We start from the raw sequence: 24,766 nt of genomic DNA, 5'->3' as shown, positions 1-24,766 counted from the left end.
ATGCGAACGACTTCAATTAGAGAAAATGTCACCTATAAGGTACCTGGTTGAAAATGTTAATTTGTGATATTGCCTGCGTCTCGTCAGTGCTTTGGTTCCTGTATGTTCTGCAGTCTGAAGGTAACTGGTAACAACTACTCCCAGTATCTCCTTACCATAGTTAAACCTGTCAGCAGGATTTTGCTAAGTAAACTACAGGCATTGTCATGTTGGGGCTGTTGAACTGATTAATATGATACCTGAGGTGAAGAAATCTGTCCTGTGGTTCTTGTGTAATCAGTGTTTGTAGTTTTGAGTTAATGACATGCAGTGCTCCGGGGCAGGATCTTATCCTGGTGCTCTAGGACAGATCAGCAAGAAAAGACCTGCCCACAGGCCACCACGAAGCAAGAGTATGTTCCTCATTATAGAGACAGCCAGACACAGAGACAGATAGGAGCGGGCCTGTAGGCAGGTCTCATTTTGCTGATCTGGCCTAGAGCACCAGGGTAAGACCTGCCTACAGTCCCGCCCCAAAGCACGGGCATATCATTAACTCAAAACTGCCAACACTTACTACACAAGAACCACAAGACAGATTTCTTCACCTCAGGTACCATATTAATCAGTGCAGCAACCCCAACAGGACACTGCCTGTAGTTTACTTAGCAAAATCCTGCTGACAGGTTCGCTTCAAGAACATACTGGGAGTTGTAGGTTCAAGCGATAAAGTTTTATATGGGGCTGACTTGGCATTACAATTGATCGCTGCACTAAGTTTGGTGCTGTATTCATATATTTATGGTGGTTCTTGTGACGTATTCATGTAAGTACCCCTTTACATTCTTTTGTGGCCCTCAACATTGGTTCAGCATGGCAATGTGGCCCTTGGACAAATGCATTTTGTGCACCCCTGTGCTAAGCAGTCATATAACACATTACATGACATACATTTGGCCTTTTATGTTTAGAGAAACTATAACAAAATAACCTAATAGAAAAACTGCAGAGAAAACTACCTTTGCTGGAGGAATGCCTACTGAGCTGGATGGTGATGCATCTTTAGATGATCGTACAGCATGTGTGCCAGGTCGCTCTTTACCTGCGATACAAACAGTACTACAAAAGTTACTACTATTGTCTTCTGCAATCTTACTTACTTTTTAGAACAGTTTGTTCAGTTTTATAGAAATATAATTCGCATATAATGAAAATCTACATTCCAATAATATCATTTGTGTTTCATCTTCTGACAAAGTTAAACAGTTCTGCTGTCAGTAAATAGAAATATTCTTGTTTATAGCCAAGGACTGAAAAATCACAAAGGCCTAAGATTTACCAATGAACTTAACCTGCTGCAAGTATAGGGGAACATTTTATTTGTCTCTAGTAACATGCCTTATTTACTAAGCTGGGGCATGAACAACTCATGTAATGTCTTCAAAGGACAATTTAAGCTGAATTTTCAAGGACAAAATTCCAAGAAGTAAATGTTACAATATATATTGTATGTAAAACACATTTTGTTGTGTAGGATTTTAATACAGCTAAATATTTTGTTTGATAAGTTTTTTATTCCCAAAAAATATTACTTTCCAAAAATATCTATGATTCAAAAGTATTTAAGGGGTTCTCTAAATAATGCCAGATGGCTGCAACCTATTCTAGGCATGTATCAAAAAGGATAGCAGCCTTGAAGAAACGCGGCTGGAGAATCAGGTCTCTGAGCTGCTGTAAAGTAGCTGCAGGTTCCTGAATTAGCCTAACTTAAGCCCCCGTCTCACATAGCGATATCGCTAGCGATATCGCTGCTGAGTCACGGTTTTGGTGACTCACCAGCGACCTCACCAGCGATGTCGCTGTGTGTGACACTTTGCAACGATCAGGCCCCTGCTGTGAGGTCGCTGATCGTTGCAAAGTGTCCTGGACCATTTTTTGGTCGTTGGCCTCCCGCTGGCCAGCACACATCGCTGTGTGTGACCAGCGGGACCAACGATCTGGCTGGTAACTATGGTAAACATCGGGTTACTAGGGGCACGCGCGCACTTAGTAACCCGCTGTTTACCATGGATACCACTCTGCTACGGTGCACGGAGGCTCCCGCGCACCGTAGCAGAGTGGTATCCATGGTAAACAGCGGGTTACTAGGGGCACACGCGCACTTAGTAACCCGATGTTTACCATAGTTACCAGCCTGCTCCTGCTTGCAGCAGGCTGGTAACGGGAGCAGGACATCGTGGAACGATTCTTTCCACGATATCGCTGCTCCCCTGATCGCTGGTGAGCCTGCCTGTTTGACAGCTCACCAGCGATGTATTAGCGATGCAGCAACGATCCCTGACAGGTCGTATCGTTGTCGGGATCGCTGCTGCATCGCTTAGTGTGACGGGGCCCTTACTGTATCTTCTGCTCAATTACCCTGAGGTTTACAATGGGCACGGACCAGGAAGAAAAAAGCAGAGCAGCTTTATTCCTCCTGCTCCATGTGCTGTTGTAAACCTTTCAAGCTGATTGCTGATATGTACTGTTACATTAGAACAATCATCTTTCATCCAATAACAAAACCGCTCAGAAGTGTCCCTAATGTCCCTAAAAGGACCCAGCTTTCTAGAAAAAGTCAGCACCGAACTTCTTGGTTGTAGGATTCCTGCATGCATAGTGTGATCCCACAACCCTCTGCAGCCACTCTCGCAAGGAAAAGATCCGACGATATCTCGCTCTTTGCACTAATCCAGCGTTGTTGTGCACTTTACAGCGGTGACTGGTCTGTAACAGCTTACTAATGATGTTACCATTCAGTAACAGCTTAAAAAAGCATGCAGCAGTGCAGTGATTAGTGGAAGAGTGGGATCTCACTCTTTTACTGCAGAGTGACCACAGAGGATTGTGGGATTCCATAACACGGAATTTGGGCCCAACTTTCCCTAGAAAGTAGGGCCCTTTTAGGACATTAGAATTACTTATGAGCAGTTTAATTACTAGTTAATATAAAATAAAAATCACCCCAGATTGGGCATTTATTTAAAGGGGTTGTCCACTACTCGGAAAACCCCTTCTCAATCTCTAGGTTGCCCCTTGTAAAATAATAACTCCTATACTCCCCTCCAGTGCCGTCACTGTTCTAGAGGTGTCAGCACTGGCTCTCCTGGGGATTGTGTAACATTGTAATGTCACGTGACCCCCGGGTGAGCCAGTGCTGACACCGCTGGAACTATGTCGGCACCGGAGGTGAGTATAGGTGTTATTATTTTACAATAGGTAAACATAAGGATTGAGAAGGGGTTGTCCGAGAAGTAGGCAACCCCTTAAAAGAGTACCTTTTTAAATAAATGCATTAGAATACTACATAGTGTGAATAAGGCCTTATGATTCCCTGGAGAAATGACAGCTGCCAGTGAATTCATGGAGGATTCTCAACATATTAAATAGCCTTTTTTTATGAGAGAACACAAGTTTTCTATTTGGCATCTATTGGCCTAAAACATCCATAAATGTGCTCTAATCAATGAGGTGCAAACACTCAGCTTAGAAAGGTGAGACTTCGGCCCAGCAAATGTCCTGCATCATCACTAGAAACCAAATGTAACCTTTTCTTCAGCTCTTCACCAAATAATAGAGCAATGCAACTAACTTGGTGTTTAACGCTATAGACCACCATGCAAAAAGCTTCACCTATACAATGAAAAGGTTGAATTTTGGGTAACGTGCCATATTTATTGAGCCTCCGTGGCACTTCTTCCCAAGGCAGACCTATGTGGAGAGAAAAGTGAGTGAGGTTGGAGTCATAGCCACACCACTACCAGTATGCACACACACACCCTCTGGGTACACAAGAACTTTCCATTCACTGACAGCAGTAGAAACCTTACAAGTAGTGAGGATTTGAAACCCATTAGAAATCTGCATTATTTCATTACATATTGATTAAAAAAGGAACAGTCAGCGCTACAAACATGTCTGTTTTAGTAAGCACTTGTATTCCCCAAGAAAATATTCTCGGTCTTTTTTTTCTCACAAGTTGCCATTTCCCTTGCTAAAGGGATGGGTCCCCACACCTTCAGCACCGATTAAACAGTAGGAGACTGTGCAGGGGCAAGCCTTTACTTATAAATTCCTAGTGGAACAGCAAAGGAACAACATAATGAATGCAGTGTTATAATAACTGAGGCTCCAGATTTATTATTTTATGAAAAATACAAGCATAAACTAAAACGGACAATGTCAGGAGAGCTGACAGGTCCTCTTTAAAAGCAGTATAGAAAAAACAGAATCTCTTACTTTTATGTTGATGGGAGGGAAACGTTTTGCCTCGTTCTGGAGAATAACCTCTGCTACTGACACTGGAGCCTGATCTACTGTGTGGAGAATCTTTTCGAGTAACTGGAGACTCTCGGAAAAATGGAGAGTCCCTTCTGTGAGGTGAGCGATCCCGCATAAAGGCTGGTGGGTGATAGAGGGGTTTTCTTCTTAAGCCTTCCCTGCTTTCTCTATGACAAGATTAAAAACGCAATAACAATAAGCTTGGAAATAGAAACAAGGACAAGAAAAGTAAGTATTTTTTAACACATTTTTCAATTGAATTACATTTAAAGAGGCACTCCGAGAGTTCATTATCTTCTGGTTCGAATGTAATAAAAAATGGTAAGTACTAGTGAATTACATTCTCTTACTACTTTATTCCGGATTTCAGAGCCTTCGTTCTGTACCATGTGACCCTTAGTCTGACCATTCGGATTCCTACACAATCCATGTGACCCTTAGTCTGACCACCCGGATTCATACCCAATCCATGTGACCCTTAGTCTGACCACCCGTATTCATACCCATTCCATGTGACCCTTAGTCTGACCACCAGGATTCATACCCAATCCATGTGACCATTAGTCTGACCACCTGGATTCAAACCCAATCTATGTGACCCTTAGTCTGACCACCCGGATTCATACCCAATCCATGTGACCCTTAGTCTGACCACCCGGATTCATATCCAATCCATGTGATCCTTAGTCTGATCACCTGGTTTCATCACCTGGTTTCATACCCAATCCATGTGATCCTTAGTCTGACCACCTGGTTTCATACCCAATCCATGTGATCCTTAGTCTGACCACCTGGTTTCATACCCAATCCATGTGATCCTTAGTCTGACCACCTGGTTTCATACCCAATCCATGTGATCCTTAGTCTGACCACCTGGTTTCATACCCAATCCATGTGATCCTTAGTCTGACCACCTGGCTTCATACCCAATCCATGTGATCCTTAGTCTGACCACCTGGTTTCATACCCAATCCATGTGATCCTTAGTCTGACCACCTGGTTTCATACCCAATCCATGTGATCCTTAGTCTGACCACCTGGTTTCATACCCAATCCATGTGATTATTAGTCTGACCACCCGGATTCATATCCAATCCATGTGATCCTTAGTCTGACCACCTGGTTTCATACCCAATCCATGTGATTATTAGTCTGCCACCCGGATTCATATCCAATCCATGTGATCCTTAGTCTGACCACCCAGTTTCATACCCAATCCATGTGATCCTTAGTCTGACCGCCCAGATCCTTCAATGTCTTACGTGAGGACCATGAATCAGTCTCTCATTCATATGAACCTCGCATTATAAACCAGGAGTCAGAGTTAGGGTAACGTGGAGCGGCTAGGACTAGAACAGAGGCTCAGTGATGAAAAATAAAGGACTAATATCACTGCTACTTACTGACTGTTGATTACTATCAAAACACAAGAATAAAAAATCCAGCCGGATCTCATTAACTTCTGATCCATAACTAGTTTTCAGATTATATGTTATATCAACCAATTCTAGAAAAGCTAACAATATTTGGCCTATTCACGTACACAACTACACCGTTCTTTATATGCAGAGGCATGTGACCCCCTCAAGACTGCCAAGGGAATCTCGTAGGTAAAAAAAAAAAAAAACCCTCTTATCTAGCAGTTAAAAACCAAGAATAAATTACAATGACAGATGCTGAAACAAATGACCCTGCTTGTACCATGGGGTGCAGGTAAAGTTTTCCCACCATCCATCGCTGACAAAACATGTTGGGCTGAATTCATAAGGTCCATGCTGGGACCGCGGGTCTCATGAACAGAACTAACAGTCTCATATATACCTATAAGGAGACCTACAGTCAAGTCTCAATCGGATATCCGTGATTTTTCTCATATGTAAAAACACGGACATGTGGAAAGCTCTACCATGTGTATATGTTCTATATGTGACAGTGATGGACAGAACATGCATGTGACTCACATATATCTGAATGAGGCCTAAGGCTGGGTACTATGTCAGGCATATTTCTGCTACATAAAATCACCATACAATGGCATTTCTTTGTATTTGTTTTATCTATAAGCACTCAGGAGCATCCAATTAAAGATATGCTCTTTATGATAACTTTCTGGATGAATTGTCACCTAGCCACCAGTCTCAGATGAAGCAACGGTTGGCATCTTTTTTTAGTTTTTTATTCAAACATTAACTTTATTTAAAATGTGCAGAACAAGAATAACAATCAGTACATAATAAGAAGAATAATATCTAGGATCTGACATTGTTGGGTATAAAGACGTTCCAGTAATAGAAAACCAATGTTTAAAGTCCATGTGCAGAAATTAGGTTGACATAGCATCTAAGGGGTACCGTTTCTCCTTGTGGAGAGTGACATGCCAGTGTAAGGAGGCTTATAAGCCATGCAATGCTTCTCTGGGAAATTAAAAATGCAAATTGTCTCTTCAGAGAGGAAGTAGACTTGAACTTCAGTGCCATCTATTGGAAAAAGCAGTCCTAAAAGTCAATATAGACCCTTTAATGAACCTTGCCACATGATTTAGGATAAAAGCCAAACCAGAATCTCAATTTGCAGTCACACCCCAAGGTTTTCCAATCCCAGTTTCCCAGAGAGGAACAGCAGTTCCGGCACACTCTCATTGTGCCAGAGGGAGGTAAGGGAATGAATCCCAACTATCTTGAAAAGTGTTTCTATCGCACTCCATACCAGCATTGCATGCCTAAGGACTGGGTGGGCGTTCAAACATGGCTCTATGCCTCTACCACAGCAAAACAGAATATGCAACAGATGCAAATATACCTCGTTAAATTGATGTATGAGAAGTGTTTCTACCCTCAACAATTCTGATATCTGCCACTTAGTGATATGTGCTAATTGACTCGCCAAATAGTACAACCTAATGTATGCTATTGCCATGTCCCCAGCCTCCCACAATGCCACACACGATGTCTAGTGGATACCCCGTGTCGGCCGTTATTCCACACTAATGAGGCTATCATGCCCTCCAGTGTTTGAGTTATACATGCTGCAACACATATAATATTTTGGATAAAGGGCCCTTTTAATTAACCATACTCTAGTTGCCGTCAATAATGGGAGTTTACTCCATCCTTTAATTTTAGACCCTAGGTGGAACAAGAGTGGAGTAACATTTAACTGCGTGTATTCTATCACAGATGTAACTCTTACCATCTTATCACTGAGACAAAAAGGAGCGTGATTCCCAACCATTTTTAACCCAATGTGTGACCTTTACAGTGTTTAACAATTGCTGGGCTAATAATGAACTCCATCTAAAAATAAAAGCACCTGTCAATGGCCCTATGTATTATTCACAGTACAAAGGGGAAAGAAAACATCATGAACACAGGACAGGTGGCACAGTCAGTGGCACTTTGCGTATACTAGGAGTAGACATTTAAGGAGCTGATATGGAATAACTTTGACATATCCACCACCAGATGAGCCACAAACGTGTAATAGATGTAGGTCACAGCAAAAAAGGGCAACAGTGTTTACCTGCCCAGGTCTCAGAACTAATGCTTAGTATTAAAACTGCATACAAAGATAGGCTTACATAGGGTGCTATTCACACATGAGCAGTGCAGTCTCTGACTTACAGCCTATTAGTGGCGCCCATACTATTCGGTGTGGGTGTGTGTGTGTGTGTGTGTGTGTGTGTGTGTGTGTGTGTGTGTGTGTGTGTGTATACACACACTGCTCAAAAAATTAAAGGCAACACTCAAATAACACATCCTAGATCTGAATGAATGAAATATTCTCATTGAATACTTTGTTCTGTACAAAGTTGAATGTGCTGACAACAAAATCACACAAAAATCATCAATGGAAATCAAATTTATTAACCAATGGAGGCCTGGATTTGGAGTAACCCCCAAAATTAAAGTGGAAAAACACACTACAGGCTGATCCAACTTTGATGTAATGTCCTTAAAACAAGTCAAAATGAGGTTCAGTATTGTGTGTGGCCTCCACGTGCCTGTATGACCTCCCTACAACGCCTGGGCATGCTCCTGATGAGGTTGCGGATGGTCTCCTGTGGGATCTCCTCCCAGACGTGGACTAAGGCATCCACCAACTCCTGGACAGTCTGTGCTGCAAGGGGACATTGGTGGATGGAGCGAGACATGATGTCCCAGATGTGCTCAATCGGATTCAGGTCTGGGGAACGGGCGGGCCAGTCCATAGCTTCAATGCCTTCATTTAGCAGGAACTGCTGACACACTACAGCCACATGAGGTCTGGCATTGTTCTGCATTAGGGGGAACCCAGGGCCAACCGCACCAGCATATGGTCTCACAAGGGGTCTGAGGATCTCACCTCGGTACCTAACGGCAGTCAAGCTACCTCTGACGAGCACATGGAGGGCTGTGCGGCCCTCCAAAGAAATGCCAACCCACACAATTACTGACCCACTGCCAAACCGGTCATGCTGAAGGATGTTGCAGGCAGCAGATCACTCTCCACGGCATCTCCAGACTCTGTCACATCTGTCACATGTGCTCAGTGTGAACCTGCTTTCATCTGTGAAGAGCACAGGGTGCCAGTGGCGACTTTGCCAATCCTGGTGTTCTGTGGCAAATGCCAAGCGTCCTGCATGGTGTTGGGCTGTGAGCACAACCCCCATCTGTGGACGTCGGGCCCTCATACCACCCTCATGGAGTCGGTTTCTAACCATTTGTGCAGACACATGCACATTTGTGGCCTGCTGGAGGTCATTTTGCAGGGCTCTGGCAGTGCTCCTCCTGTTCCTCCTTGCACAAAGGCAGAGGTAGCGGTCCTGCTGCTGGGTTGTTGCCCTCCTACAGCCCTCTCCACGTCTCCTGGTGTACTGGCCTGTCTCCTGGTAGCGCCTCCAACCTCTGGACACTACGCTGACAGACACAGCAAACCTTCTTGCCACAGCTCGCATTGATGTGCCATCCTGGATGAGCTGCACTACCTGAGCAACTTCTGTGGGTTGTAGAGTCCATCTCATGCTACCTCGAGTGTGAAAGCACAACCAACATTCAAAAGTGACCAAAACATCAGCCAGAAAGCATTGGTACTGAGATGTGGTCTGTGGTCCCCACCTGCAGAACCACTCCTTTATTGAGGGTGTCTTGATAATTGCCAATAATTTCCATCTGTTGTCTACTCCATTTGCACAACATCATGTGAAATTGATTGTCAATCAGTGTTGCTTCCTAAGTGGACAGTTTGATTTCACAGAAGTTTGATTTACTTGGAGTTATATTCTGTTGTTTAAGTGTTCCTTTTATTTTTTTGAGCAGTGTATATATGTGTGTGTGTGTGTGTGTGTGTGTGTGTGTGTGTATGTGTATGTGTATGTACGTATGTATGTATGTGGTGGCGAGCATTTTTATTGGTATATGCAGCCCCCACCCTCTTTTGTGCTGTGCACCATCCTGCTCTCCCATTCAGAGGCCGGGGGAGGAGTGTGTCGCCAAAGTACACGCGTGCCCATACCGCGCTGTCCGGCGCCATTTTGTTGAAGACACACTGCAAATGTGTCTACAGTAAAATGGCGTTGGACAGCGCGCTATGCGCATGCACCGATTCCGACGCCGCACTCCTGCCCCGGCCTCCGGCCAGAGGCGCCGCGGCAATGCTCCTCCCGGTCAGGTAAGTATGTCCTTATGGCACCGGAGATCGCGGTATGCGTTCGGTGTCTATGCATATCGCGATCTCCGGCGCCACACACTCCTCTTACCTGTAACGGCTGGATGTGTTCTTCTGTCTGGAGCCAGACTGTGCAGGCGCATCGCGCTTCCGCAGCCTGTAGAGGCTTCGGACAGAGGGATGCATCTAGCGTGATATTATAGGCTCTAGTGCATAAGAAGGACTTCAATGAACTAGAGTAGGTGCAGAGAAGAGCGACCAAGATTATTAAGGGAATGGGTGGACTGCAATAACAAGACATTCAGTTTGGAAAAACGAAGACTTAGGGGTGATCTTATTACAATGTACAAATATATGAGAGGACAGCACAGAGATTTTTGTATTTTTTTCTATCAAGGCCTACAATGGAGACAAAAGGACATCCTCTACGTCTAGAGGAAAGAAGGTTTAATCATCAAAGACGATTCCTTACTGTAAAATGTAGTGCCTATCCTTTAATAATATATTTTACAAGAAAGGCATCCAGGCCTCCTTGTACTTTTGGGATCAAAATGTCTGAGCCCAAAACTATTGGTCAGGCATGCAAAGTGAAAACCACAATGTTCATCATAAAATCCAAAGTTTATTATATAAGCAACAGCACGTACAAAAATGTAATAAAATTAAAAAGGTACCTCACATGAAGAGGGACACACAAAAAGACCTATGCGTTCAATCTGCATATAATACAAAGTTATATTATGTTATAAATAGTGTTGAGCGAGCACTAAAATGCTCGGGTGCTCGAAGCTCGGGCCGAGCACATCGTGATACTCAGGTGCTCCACCCGAGCAACGAGCCCAATGTAAGTCTATGGGAATCTCGAGCATTTTTCTGGCGGTCCCCCCCAGCGGTCTGCAGAAGGTCAAAAATTGCCCAAATCGATGGGAACAGTGCTCAATGAAACATGTCAGGCAGGCAGGGTATATAGGAGGGTACATGAAAAACATAGCAGGGAACTCGGAACACACTAGTGCCCTCCGATTTTCACGCACCCGTCTCTTTAAAAAAGCCGGCAATTCAGCAGCCGCATACAGTTATAACATTGGTACCCGACAATTTAGAACATAAAGAATAGAGCATCACACATAGATGTCAGTCACATATATAATAAGTACAGTGACAGTGTTGGTTACTGTACTTGTCATTTAGTGTTAAAATAAAGGATTTGTTAAAAAAAAAATTGGGGTGGGGTTCCTCGTAATTTTAGTCTCTAGCGGAGGTGAAGCAGACGTCTGGGGCAGATGTTTGAAGCCTGGGAAGGGGGTAATACCCACGGAGCTTCCCAGGCTACTAATATCAGCCCCCAGCTGAATACCTAGCCTTTACTGGCTATTAAAATGGGGAACCCAAAAAAAAAAAATGAAGTGGGGTCCCCCTATTTTAATAGCTAGCAAAGGCTAGGCAGACAGCTGGGGGCTGATATTAATAGCCCAGGAAGGGTGCCATGAATACTGGCCCCCTCCCAGGCTAGAAACACCAGCCCTCATCCGCCCCAGAAACGGCGCATCCATAGAATGTGCCAATTCTGGCACTTAGCCTCGCTCTTCCCACTGTCTCTGCGGCATGGCAAGCTGGATGGCAGCGTTCTGCTACAATCCAGCCTGCCATCTCAATGTAACAGATCTGGAGCCGTCATGTGAACCATGGAAAGGTAAGGATGAGGTTTGTTAATTATTTTACTTTTATTGCAGGAGATCGTTGGCTTCAGCTGGAATGGGCGTGACAGTAAGTAGAGTTTAATTTAGAATATTAAAGTATTGTGTGTTTATTTCAATTAAAAGATTTTATTCTGGGTGTTGGTGTTTTTATTTAACATTTGCCTTACACTATGGGGTTAGTAATGGGGTTGTCTTATAGACGCCTCTCCATTACAAACCTGGGTTTGATGTCAGCTGTCATTATAAGCTGACATCAACCCCAGCCCTATTACCCCACTGCCACCACTACAGGGCAGTGGGAAGAGCGAGGCAAAGTGCCAAAATTGGAACATCCTATGGATGTGCCATTTCTGGGGCAGCTGTGGGCTGGTGTTTCTGGCCTGGGAGGGGGCCAATATTCATGGCACCCTTCCTGGGCTATTAATATTAGCCCCCAGCTGTCTGCCTAGCCTTTGCTAGCTATTAAAATAGGGGGACGTCATTTTTTTTTGGGTCCCCCATTTTAATAGCTAGTAAAGGCTAGGTATTCAGCTGGGGGCTGATATTAGTAGCCTGGGAAGCTCCGTGGGTATTACCCCCTTCTCAGGCTTCAAACATCTGCCCCAGCCGTCTGCTTAACCTCCGCTAGAGACTAAAATTACGGGGGACCCCACACCAATTTTTTTTTTAATAAATCCTTTATTTTAACACTAAATGACAAGTACAGTAACCAACACTGTCACTGTACTTATTATATATGGGACTGACATGTTTCTATCTATCTAATCTATGTGTGATGCTCTATTCTTTCTGTTCTAAATTGTCAGGTACCGATGTTATAACTGTATGCGGCTGCTGAATTGCCGGCTTTTCAGGTTTCACTGAGCACTGTCCCCATCGTTTTGGGCAATCACTATAATGCCACAACCAACATGGCTGTGGAATTACAGTGAGTGGCAGGCAATCCCTGCATGTTGATTGGCGCCCTAAATAGCGCCAAACATGCAGGACGGGGACCCGAGCTCCCGCCCGAGCATCGTGCAAGTACTCGGAGAGCTCCGAGCATCTCGAGTACTGAGATGCTCAGGCGAGTACCGAGCATGCCTGCTCATCACTAGTTATAAAGTGTTTGCTATCATTCAAAGATGATGTGCATTGGGTGTAATAGGTATACATCAGCCCATATTATATAATAATGGTATAATTACCTGCATATAAGTTCCATTATAGGAATAAGTATGTATGGCAGGTCAGGTGTCCCTCCACCCCGACGCACGTTTCGTCTCACTTCCTCAGAGATACCCCCCCAGCCGTGCATGTGCCTGAGCTCCAACTGGTGGAGGACATGGCTATTTCTGAGTGCGCCGTCCCTGCGAAGTTGCTGGCGAGGCTGGATGAGCAGAGTATGTGCCTGAAGCAGGTGTCTACCTACAACTGAGGGGTAATTGGGTATGTCCCGGTAAAAGACCCAGGAGAAAATGCCCAGGTGAAAATCCGATACACATTTAGTAAGTGGTTGTCTTTAATGGACTGCCCAGCATCTGCACCCCAGCAGGGTACTGCAAGGAGGCCATGTAAAATATAATATTACAGGATAGACCCTAAATTTTGTGATGGGGCATTGATCCAGGGAACCAGTCTGATTGCTGTATGTGGAGTCAGCAAGGAATTTTCCCCTAATATGGGGCAATTTGCATCTACCTCATGGGGTTTTTGCCTTCCTCTGGATCACAAGCTAGGTCCTAGGTTGAACATGATACACGTGTGTCTTCTTTCAAGATTAAAACAGTCAATTAACAGTTTTTAAAATTAGTGTAAAAAAAAAGTATTTAAAGAGACATGACAGCAACATTTTCGCTAGGCAACTAGAATAAGTGAAGTATATGGCAGTGTGCAAGAATACCTATTTTTTCGGAATCCATAGCGGCATGATTCTTCTTTTTATCAATATGCAAATCAGACTGTACATGCACCTGTGGTTGCTGCACTTGCAGTCCATGTCTCCTGTTCAATTCTCCTGTCCCAGTGCTACCTTCTGTTGATTGACAATGAAGACAGTTTCTGACATCATCCCTGCTCCCTGGTGAAATATCCCCTTCTGGCTGGCACATGCGCAGTACGCTCCTGTGTGCTGCTCAAATCTTTAGGGTCCATTTACACTGAGCGACCGAAGGCCGTAAACAACTGCTGATCAACAATAAATCTATAGCCTGTTTATATAGTTTATAAAGTAAACAATGCGCACTAAAAGATCTTTAATACATTGCGATCTGTAATAGATCGCTCACTGCGCATAGGCTGCCATTGTTTTTGGCAGTGCGAATCTTGTTTACACAGGACGATGCACCGCCAAAAATGATGATCCTTGGGTTCCTTGGTACTGTGAAAAAGATCATGTCACGCAAAGTGTTTTGCTCATTCAGTAGGTGATCGGCAGCTCGTTTATCAAGTGTTCTTAAGATCACCTTAAAGAGGCATTTACACTTGTCAAAAATCTGTGAGATGCTAACGACCCAACGTTCATGAAAGTTGCATAATATCAATGGGTTGAGCGCCAGAATAATGTGTCCAAAATGCTCATTCTGCTTGCATAAAATTCTCGATCATCTTTTGAAGATTGCGTAATGTAAATGGAGATTGTTCACTCATTCAACAATTAGAAAGGCAAAAAAGAAGGAGTGAAACGATCGCTATTCAACCATTTCATTCCTGATTCTCACATTGCACTATCTCTACTTGCCTAGTGAAAATGTTGCTGACCGATTCCCTTTAGCTCATATCTAATTTTGAGTTTAAAAAAAGTGTATATAGGTTTGTTAAGAGGAAGTTGAAGATCTTACTACCATAAACCATTTAGAGAAAATAAGACAATAAGAAAAATGTGTTTTCACAAGTATGTGATTTTTTTTACTCTATTTAAACTGGTGAGAAGTCATTAGCACAGTTGTGTCATTTCCACAAGTGGAATAAAACCAAACATTATTAACTGGTGTGGTGGTATGTGCTCAGCAGCTGTGGGGTCTCGTAACATTTCCAACCAATAAACAAGTGCAACCATTTTAACATGAGCAGGAAACAGAAAATGATAACTGATACAAAACCTGTGTCTGGGGAAGTGATAAGAGACGGCCGACACGAAGATCTGTCTTTGTTCCATATGACAACCGAACCCTACTAGTAGCTACTAAGAGGTCATTCTACGAGACTCCCAGGAAAATGTCAGGGCCAGATCAGATAATCCTACAATGAGCTTCCTCCTGGATTATATCTAATACTATTTTAACAAATGCTAAATCTACCTATATCTGCCAATAGGTGCAAAAGTGAATGAATGTTTTTTTTTACTGCACCACTCCAATGTTTTTTTTACTGCACCACTGGAGTGGTGCTTTAAATGTAAGCCCCCAGCCCTCTGTCATACTCACCTTCCACCGCGTTCTTCGGTTTTCACCGCCGTTCCCGTCTGTCTCCTGTGAAAAGTAACCTGCTGGCAGCTCCAGTGCTTCATGGAGCGGTGCAGAGGTCACTTTTCAATACAAGTCTAAAAGAGCCTCATTCTGGTTCTCATGGACTCGCATTTAGAGCGTGTGACGTAGCTTGTGACTTCTGGCCAGTCAGTAACTGCGCTGAAAAGCTGGCTCAGCGACCAGAGCGATGCCGAAAAACGGGGAAGATGCCAGAGGGTGAGTATATGACCAGGGGCAGTGGGCTTACATTTAAAGCGCCACTCAAGCACTGAAAAAAAAAAAACCAGCTGGAGTGGTGCTTTAAAGGTGTTATTCGCATTCGACAATCCTTACATGTAAGAAGGGTCCCTTGACAACGAGCACATTACTGATGGAAAATATGCCAGAAAGCGTTCAATTTTACTACAGCGCCACCAAAGGAGAAATGAAACAGTACACAGTGACCATTTAAATAAATGTGTTCTCTGTGTGGGTTAAAGGAGGACATGTCCCCTAGCGTGAGGGGTGCTGTTTGTAACTGATAACATTTGTACAAAAAGTGATGCTCCTGAACAGGGATCCCCTCCATTAATTCTAGTAGGAATTTTCTAATAGTAAGAAAATTGTATTTCTAAACCTGACAACCGTTTAACTCCTTCACGACATATGACGTATATTTTTAACATATGTCGTATCCTTGACCCGCATCTTTCCCCGCACATTACAGCTGATTTAATCAGCTATATTGTGCCTTTATCAGCCATGGGTGGATTGGAGGTCCACCCGCGGCTGTTAACCAGTTAAATCCCACTGTCAATCTCTGACAGTGGGATTTAACACGCACCAGTCGGAAGCACGTCATAAATTTTGCCGATCGGCGCCCCGGTCACATGATTGGGACGGGAGATGGAGGGGGGGCAATGGGTTGCCATGACAGCCGGGGGTCTGTGGAAGAATGGTCATGGTCGGAGTTCATAGGAGATCATGATTTCTGCTATACATAGCAGGGCTAAGGGGATTATTGAAGACAGTAAAAAGTATAAACAAAAGAAAAAAAAGTTCACATCATCCCCTTTTTGCCCCATTGAAAATAAAGCAATTTAAAAAATACACATATTTAGTATCGCTGTGTTCAGAAATATCTGATCCATACAAATGTAAAGTAAATTAATCCGATCACTAAACAACGCAATGAGAAAAATAAATCAAAACACCAGAATTCAGTTTTTTGGACGCAGCAACATTACAATAAATAAAATGCAATAACGGGCAATAAAAACATCATATCTACCCCAAGATGGTATCAGTAAAACCGTCAGCTCAGGGAACAAAAAATAAGCCCTCACCCAGCCCCAGATCACGTAAAATGGAGACGCTACGGGTCTTGGAAAAAGGTGACAAATGCAAAAGCTTTTTTTCATACAAATTTCAGAATTTTTTTTTTCACCACTTAATAAACTATACATGTTTGGCATCTGTGTACTCGTACTGACCTGGGAAATCATATTGCCTGGTCAGTTTTACCATATAGTGAACATAATAAATAAAAACCCAAAAAAACAATTGTGGGATTGAAATTTTTTTTTCAATTTCACCGCACTTGGATTTTTTTTCCCCTAGTTTTCCAATACACCATATGGTAAAATCAATGGTGTCGTTCAAAAGTACAACTCATCTCGCAAAAATCAAGCCCTCATACAGCTATATTGACGGAAATATTAAAAAGTTATGGCACTTGGAAGAAGGGGGGGCGGGACTTAAAAAAACACAAAAAAAAACAACAGAAAATGGCCATGGTGTGAAGGGGTTAATGTAGTTTAATAGGCATATAATGAAATTGATAAAGTTTTAGGTTAGAAACTCGAAACATGAGGTAAGCTTCCTAAGCTAAGAAGCTCATGTTCAGTTTTGTAAATTTTTGCCTAGCAGCATTAGATTAATGTATGATTTTTTGGATGTGAGGTCCATGTTTTTTTTCTACAACTATGGTATATGTTCTCATGGTCTGTCTCCTTCTTTTTTTGTTTTTCTTGACCAGAACACCTCCCATTTGACTTAGCAGGAGACTGCAAGAGGGGTTCCTCCGAATTTTTGGCCCTCAGCTCATAGACTGAGCACATGTGGAAGCTAAGATTTTAGATCTATTCGCTTGGTGTTGGTGCTGTGTGTTGGCTATTGCTGCTGTGATGCTTTGCCTGTGGGGTGATGTGATCTGGAGCCATGGGGGCTATGCCTTGCAGCATAGTCGCTCCCCCCACTGATGTGCTGGACCTTCGGCGGTGTTCGGCACCACACTTTTTAGGCTACGGACCCACTAATAGGTTCACCGTGAATGGGATTCACACAGTCTGATCAGAATATTTAACTAAGAACCTTATGTTCAGTTTGGTGGATTTCTGCCTACCGGGATTAGATTGATGTATGATTTTTTGATTTGCAGTCCATGTCTTTTTTTCTACAGCTATAGCATAGATTTCCTAAATGGCCTAATACACAATACATTCTAGTATGGAGCTTATAAAAATGCAGAATTGCTGAACATCAAATGACAGATTTCTAATGGGGTCAATCAGATTTTGTATGAAATACACAGTGTAATTTGGTGTAGATGGCTAGAGCTATAATGTTGTTGGACAGTGCCCTGCAACTAACTGCCCACACCTATTGTCTGGATACAGCATAGTTTACCATTACCAGGCAAAATTTCATTTTTTTCTGAAAACTGCGCTGATCATCATATGTGATTATTTTACAACTATTCGGTGGGGGCATAAATAAAATGCACCTGGGTGGGGGCGACCTTTAAGCGAACTCTGAATGAGCTTTAAACAAAGCTCACTTCATGTCAATTGCCCTAACAAAGTTTTATTACCAGGAGAATGTTTATAGTGTGTAAACTGGGGATACTGAAGTCAGCCCTATTGGCGTCTCATCAATTGTGCTGCCTTTATGGTAGCCAGCCATGAACAACGTTTAAGCAAACACAAGTCAACGTTTGAGCAAAGTCTACAGTGCCATATAGGAGTGGAAAAAAGATTACATTGTTTATTGTCATATACAGTTAATTATGGGTCAGAAGCCTTCCGATGTATTAATTACTAAACAGTCCATTGAGACTACACTCAATAAAGGCAGTCAACTCGCCACCTGAACAAAATTCATAATGTTGTCTACTAACCACTGCCAAAGAAACCAACATCCAGTGTTCCTGAATGAGCTAGAACCTCACTCCAGACAGGATCTACAAAGGAGGAGTGGTATATGGGGGAGACTCCTCATCTTATCTCTAAAGAATTAATGGTGGACCTACAAGCCCAACAGTAGTAACACCAGACTGTGAACTAAGTGACCACAGCGGTTACACCAGACTGTGAACTAACTGACTACAGTGCATATACCAGACTGTGAACTAACTGACTACAGTGCATATACCAGACTGTGAACTAACTGACCACAGCGGTTACACCAGACTGTGAACTAACTGACCACAGCGGTTACACCAGACTGTGAACTAACTGACCACAGCGGTTACACCAGACTGTGAACTAACTGACCACAGTGCATACACCAGACTGTGCACTAACTGACCACAGCGCTTACACCAGCTTGTGAACTAACTGACCACAGCGCTTACACCACACTGTGAACTAACTGACCACAGAGCTTACACCACACTGTGAACCAACTGACCACAGCGCTTACACCACACTGTGAACTAACTGACCACAGCGCTTACACCAGACTGTGGACTAACTGACCACAGCACTTACACCAGACTGTGGACTAACTGACCACAGCGGTTACACTAGACTGTAAACTAACTGACTACAGTGCATGTACCAGACTGTGAACTAACTGACCACAGCGCATACACCAGACTGTGAACTAACTGACCACAGTGCATACACCAGACTGTGAACTAACTGACCACAGTGCATACACCAGACTGTGCACTAACTGACCACAGTGCATACACCAGACTGTGCACTAACTGACCGCAGTGCATACACCAGACTGTGCACTAACTGACCACAGCGCTTACACCAGCTTGTGAACTAACTGACCACAGCGCTTACACCACACTGTGAACTAACTGACCACAGAGCTTACACCACACTGTGAACCAACTGACCACAGCGCTTACACCACACTGTGAACTAACTGACCACAGCACTTACACCAGACTGTGGACTAACTGACCACAGCACTTACACCAGACTGTGGACTAACTGACCACAGCGGTTACACTAGACTGTAAACTAACTGACTACAGTGCATGTACCAGACTGTGAACTAACTGACCACAGTGCATACACCAGACTGTGCACTAACTGACCACAGCGCTTACACCAGCTTGTGAACTAACTGACCACAGTGCATACACCAGACTGTGAACTAACTGACCACAGTGCTTACACTAGACTGTAAACTAACTGACCACAGTGCATACACCAGACTGTAAACTAACTGACCACAGTGCATACACCAGACTGTGAACTAACTGACCACAGTGCATACACCAGACTGTGGACTAACTGACCACAGCGCATACACCAGTTTGTGAACTAACTGACCACAGCGCTTACACCACACTGTGAACTAACTGACCACAGCGGTTACTCCACACTGTGAACTAACTGACCACAGCGGTTACACCACACTGTGAACTGACTACAGTGCATGTACCAGACTGTGAACTAACTGACCACAGCGCTTACACCACACTGTGAACTAACTGACCACAGCGGTTACACCAGACTGTGAACTAACTGACCACAGTGGTAACACCAGATTGTGAACTAACTGACCACAGAGCATACACCAGACTGTGAACTAACTGACCACAGTGCATACACCAGACTGTGAACTAACTGACCACAGTGCATACACCAGACTATGAACTAACTGACCACAGTGCATACACCAGACTGTGGACTAACTGACCACAGCGCTTACACCAGCTTGTGAACTAACTGACCACAGCGCATATACCAGACTGTGAACTAACTGACCACAGCGCTTACACCACACTGTGAACTAACTGACCACAGCGGTTACACCACACTGTGAACTAACTGACCACAGCGGTTACTCCACACTGTGAACTAACTGACCACAGCGATTACACCACACTGTGAACTAACTGACTACAGTGCATGTACCAGACTGTGAACTAACTGACCACAGCGCTTACACCAGCTTGTGAACTAACTGACCACAGCGCTTACACCACACTGTGAACTAACTGACCACAGCGCTTACACCAGCTTGTGAACTAACTGACCACAGCGCTTACACCACACTGTGAACTAACTGACCACAGCGCTTACACCACACTGTGAACTAACTGACCACAGTGGTTACACCACACTGTGAACTAACTGACCACAGTGGTTACACCACACTGTGAACTAACTGACCACAGCGGTTACACCACACTGTGAACTAACTGACCACACCGGTTACACTAGACTGTAAACTAACTGACCACAGTGCATGTACCAGACTGTGAACTAACTGACCACAGCGCATATACCAGACTGTGAACTGACCACAGCAGTTACACCAGACTGTGCACTAACTGACCACAGTGCATACACCAGACTGTGCACTAACTGACCACAGTGCATACACCAGACTGTGAACTAACTGACCACAGTGCATACACCAGACTGTGAACTAACTGACCACAGTGCATACACCAGACTGTGAACCAATTGACCACAGCGCTTACACCAGACTATGGACTAACTAACCACAGCGCTTACACTAGACTGTAAACTAACTGACCACAGAGCATGTACCAGACTGTGAACTAACTGACCACAGTGCATATACCAGACTGTGAACTAACTGACCACAGTGCATACACCAGACTGTGAACTAACTGACCACAGTGCATACACCAGACTGTGAACTAACTGACCACAGTGCCTACACCAGACTGTGCACTAACTGACCACAGTGGTTACACCAGACTGTGAACTAACTGACCACAGTGCATACATCAGACTGTGAACTAACTGACAACAGCGCTTACACCAGACTGTGGACTGACGACAGCGCTTACACCAGACTGTGGACTAACTGACGACAGCGCTTACACCAGACTGTGGATCAACAGACTGCAGCGTTTATAACAGATTGTGGACCAACAGGCTGCAGCTTTACACCAGACTGTGGACCAAATAAGGACAGTATTTACACCAAACTGGAGTCCAAAAGACCGCAGCATTACACAAGATTGTCGACAAGCAAAGTGCAGCGCTTATACTAGAATGTGGACTAAAGGATTGCAGCATTTACACCACTGACTGAGGAATAACTGACTACAGCATTTACACTAGACTGTGAACTAACCAACCATAGCATTTACACGACTGACTGTGGACTAACTGACCACAGTACTTACATCACACTAAGGACAAATAGGCCAGTCGCAACACTAGACTATGGACCAACAGACCGTAGGATTTACACTTGACTGTGGGCTGACTGGCCACATCATTTACACCACACATTTACTAAGGGTCCATTTACATAGAAATACCAGTAGTGTTTGTTTAAATTTTTACGAATTGGCAGTTGTTTAAATGCCTGTTTACCCAGGTTGACCCAGTGAACGATGCATACTATGATATATCGCTCAGAGCGCATAAGCTGTCATTGTTCTCGGGCATCACCGATACATAAGTGTTTTGCTTGTTCATATGGATATCGGCAGCCTGTTTACGTGACAAGATAATCAGGAATTGAGCGTTTTTAACAAAGCTTGTTCACGATTATCTTGCAGTGTAAATTAAGCTTAACTGACCCCAGTATTTACACCAGACTGTAGACTAACTGACCACAATGTTTGTATCAGATTGGACAAACCGAGGGCAGTATTTACACCAGACTGTGGACACAGACTGCAGGATTTACACTAGACTGGGAATAACTGATCAAAGTGTTTACACCAAACAGTGGACTAACCACCCACAACATTTACACCACTAACTGTGGACTAACTGACCAGAGAATTTATGCTAGACTGTGGACTCATATGTAGGTTGAAACACAATCATTAACTGAAACAGCTAAGGAGGTTTAAAACTGGGTAAGGAATAGTCAAACTGCTACAAAAGGTGAGCTTGTGGAAAACAGTTTCATATCAAAAGGTCATACACTATGGGAAGACTGAGAACAACAAAACACATGGTAGTTATACTGCATCAGCCAGGTATGTCTAAAGCAAAGATAAGCAGATTGGGGTTTCAAGATAAGCTGTTCAAGCTCTTTTGAAGAAGCTCGAAGAAAAGGGCAACAATGAGAATTGTAGATGCAGTGGTCAGCCAAGAAAGCTTAGTACAGCAGATAAAAGACACATCATGCTTGCTTCGCTTAAAAATCAGAAAACATCCAGCAGTGCCATCAGCTTAGAACTGGCGGAAACCAGCTACGCCCATGCACTGTTTGGAGAAATCTGGCCAGAAGTGGTCCTCGTGTAAGAATTGAAGGCATAAAAAAACATCTTGGACATAAAAACAAGGCCAAGTGACTCAACTAAGCATGAAAACTTAGGAACTAGGGTGCAGAAAAATGGTAGCAGGTGCTCCGGACTGATGAGTCAAAATTTGAAATATTTGGCCATAACAGAGGGCAGTTTGTTCACTGAAGGGGTGGAAAGAAGTACAATAATGAGTGTTTGAAGGCAACTGTGAAGCATGATTGAGGTTCACTGCACATTTAGGGCTGCATTTCACCAAACTTAGTAGGGGATTTTGTCAAGATTAATAGTATCTTTAATGCTGATAAATACAGGCAGAACTGGGAGTGAAAGTGATATCGTATGTCCCTGACTGAGACCTGATCTCAATATCATTGAGTCTGCCTGGGATTACACGAAAATACAGAAGGATTTAAATAAGCCTACATCTACAGAAGATCTGTGGTTAGCTATCCATGATGTTTGGATCCATGATGTTTGGAACAACCTCCCCACCAAGTTCCCTCAGAAACTGTGTGCAAGTGTACCCAGAATTGATGCTCTGATGCCGTTTTGAAAGCAAAAGGGAGGTCATACAAAATACTGATTTGATTTAGTTTTCTCTTTTGTTCATTCACTTTGCATTTTGTTAATTGACAAAAATAAATTAAAACTTTTTTTTTTTTTTTTTTTTTTTTTAAGCATTCCTACTTTGCAGCTTCTTTTCCACACCTGTGTAGAACTTTTGCAAAGTACTGTAGATCACAATGTTCATTAATTCTAGCAGGAATATGACAAGTTTTAATGGAAATTGCACATTTCAAAGAAATGGCCCAAAGAGTTAGAATTTTCTTAGCCATTGTAAGTTAGAAAAAGAAAACTTTAAACACCATTGTATGCTTTTTTCCCTAAAGCTCTCAAAGAATTAACATATTTTACATCTGATGAAAGTGGGAGGTGATGTCGCAAGGCTGAGTGGTTTTCCATTACTTATCCCTTACTATGTGTCACTGCAGTAAGATTACACTTTTAAATTACTATTTCTTATCTAGAGAACATCTTACAGAGCTGAATCCCTACTTAAGTAATCAGTAGTTACATGGCTTTGCTAGATGCTTATACAGATAAGAAAGGGGACTGCTGGCTTTGATAATTTCCCTGGGGTAGTGCTGACTTGTTATAAGCAGGTTCCTATCTTTCAGGTCTTTGGGAGTTGCATAAGACCTTACCACCAGCATTTACAGCCTGTCTGACACTCCCTCTTCATGGTTAAAGTGCATTTAAATGGGTCAATCTCAGAAAAATTGTTCAGTGCTTGTTTACTGGACTGTATTGGCCGATGGGTACTGATGGGACCAGAATGATAAAATTGTATCATGTTATCGGCAGCCCATCCTGTTTACATGGGGAGATGTGATACCAATAACTACTATTTTAATGCTGTCAAACAATACAATCAATTTGCTCATTCAATGGGTTATCTCTGGAATGCTTACAATGACCGATAATTGGGAATGCTCATGCACCAATTCTTGGCCCGTCTATAGCGTCTGTCTGCAAGACAATTCCAGAAGTTACCATATAGATGAGTTCTTGGTATACACCAGTGCTGCACAACCTGCAGCCGGGGGCCACATGCCACCCATAATATCTTGCAGGGCGGCCCTCAACCATCTGCATAATGTCTGGTCACATGTATTTCCCATGTCATGGAGAAGACCAGTGCTGCGTAGCACCGTAGGGATGGGTAATAATGAATGGTGTGCTGTGTGGTCATTTCTAAGGCAGCCATATTTCAGCAGAATGAGTCCTGATTCCTGTAGCACACAAACGAGTAGATGAGGTGAAGAAGTGGCCATTCATGAGCGTAGCAATATTCATTGTAGTTCGTGAGAGAAGGGAAACACTCCACTGTTTCAGTATCTGGCATATAGCACAATGAAAAGAGATAAATGCAAGGTCTCCTCCTTTCTAGACTGCGCAGACACATGAGAAGGGTATCTATACCTTCCTCATAGGTGAGAGCTTTAAAAATGGATCCAGCACCTATTGGATGGTTATGGCACATACTTTCAATATGCAGTTAATGTCTCAGAAAGTAATGTTTTGGTAATGTTGTGGTCCATGAGGTTGGTTCGATCTGACAATGTGGCCCTCGACTCAAAAAAGTTGTGCATCCCGGTATACACAAACTACAGTGCAGTTCATTCACGAGTGACACATTTCCATGT

General features: G+C 43.4%; 1 protein-coding gene across 5 annotated transcripts in view; it reads right to left on the bottom strand.

Moving 5' to 3' along the window:
* The window catches only part of PPHLN1 (periphilin 1), a 260,154-nt gene that overhangs the window by 56,230 nt on the left and 179,158 nt on the right, over window positions 1–24,766 (bottom strand). For 3 of the 5 annotated variants that reach the window (XM_073652019.1, XM_073652020.1, XM_073652018.1), the window contains 3 exons: window positions 4,258–4,466; window positions 3,652–3,729; window positions 999–1,081 (listed from right to left, as the gene is read on the bottom strand). In XM_073652019.1, coding sequence (XP_073508120.1) covers window positions 999–1,081; window positions 3,652–3,729; window positions 4,258–4,466 — 370 coding nt within the window. The remainder of the gene's footprint in view (window positions 1–998; window positions 1,082–3,651; window positions 3,730–4,257; window positions 4,467–24,766) is intronic. The other 2 variants (XM_073652022.1, XM_073652023.1) reach the window with 2 other exon arrangements.

This window comes from Phyllobates terribilis, unplaced genomic scaffold, assembly GCF_046119375.1.
Source record: "Phyllobates terribilis strain yellow unplaced genomic scaffold, ASM4611937v1 Scaffold_11__3_contigs__length_659146591, whole genome shotgun sequence".
Lineage (NCBI taxonomy): Eukaryota > Metazoa > Chordata > Amphibia > Anura > Dendrobatidae > Phyllobates > Phyllobates terribilis.
Note: the sequence above shows the minus strand (reverse complement) of the source record. Positions and strands in the feature narration are given on the sequence as shown.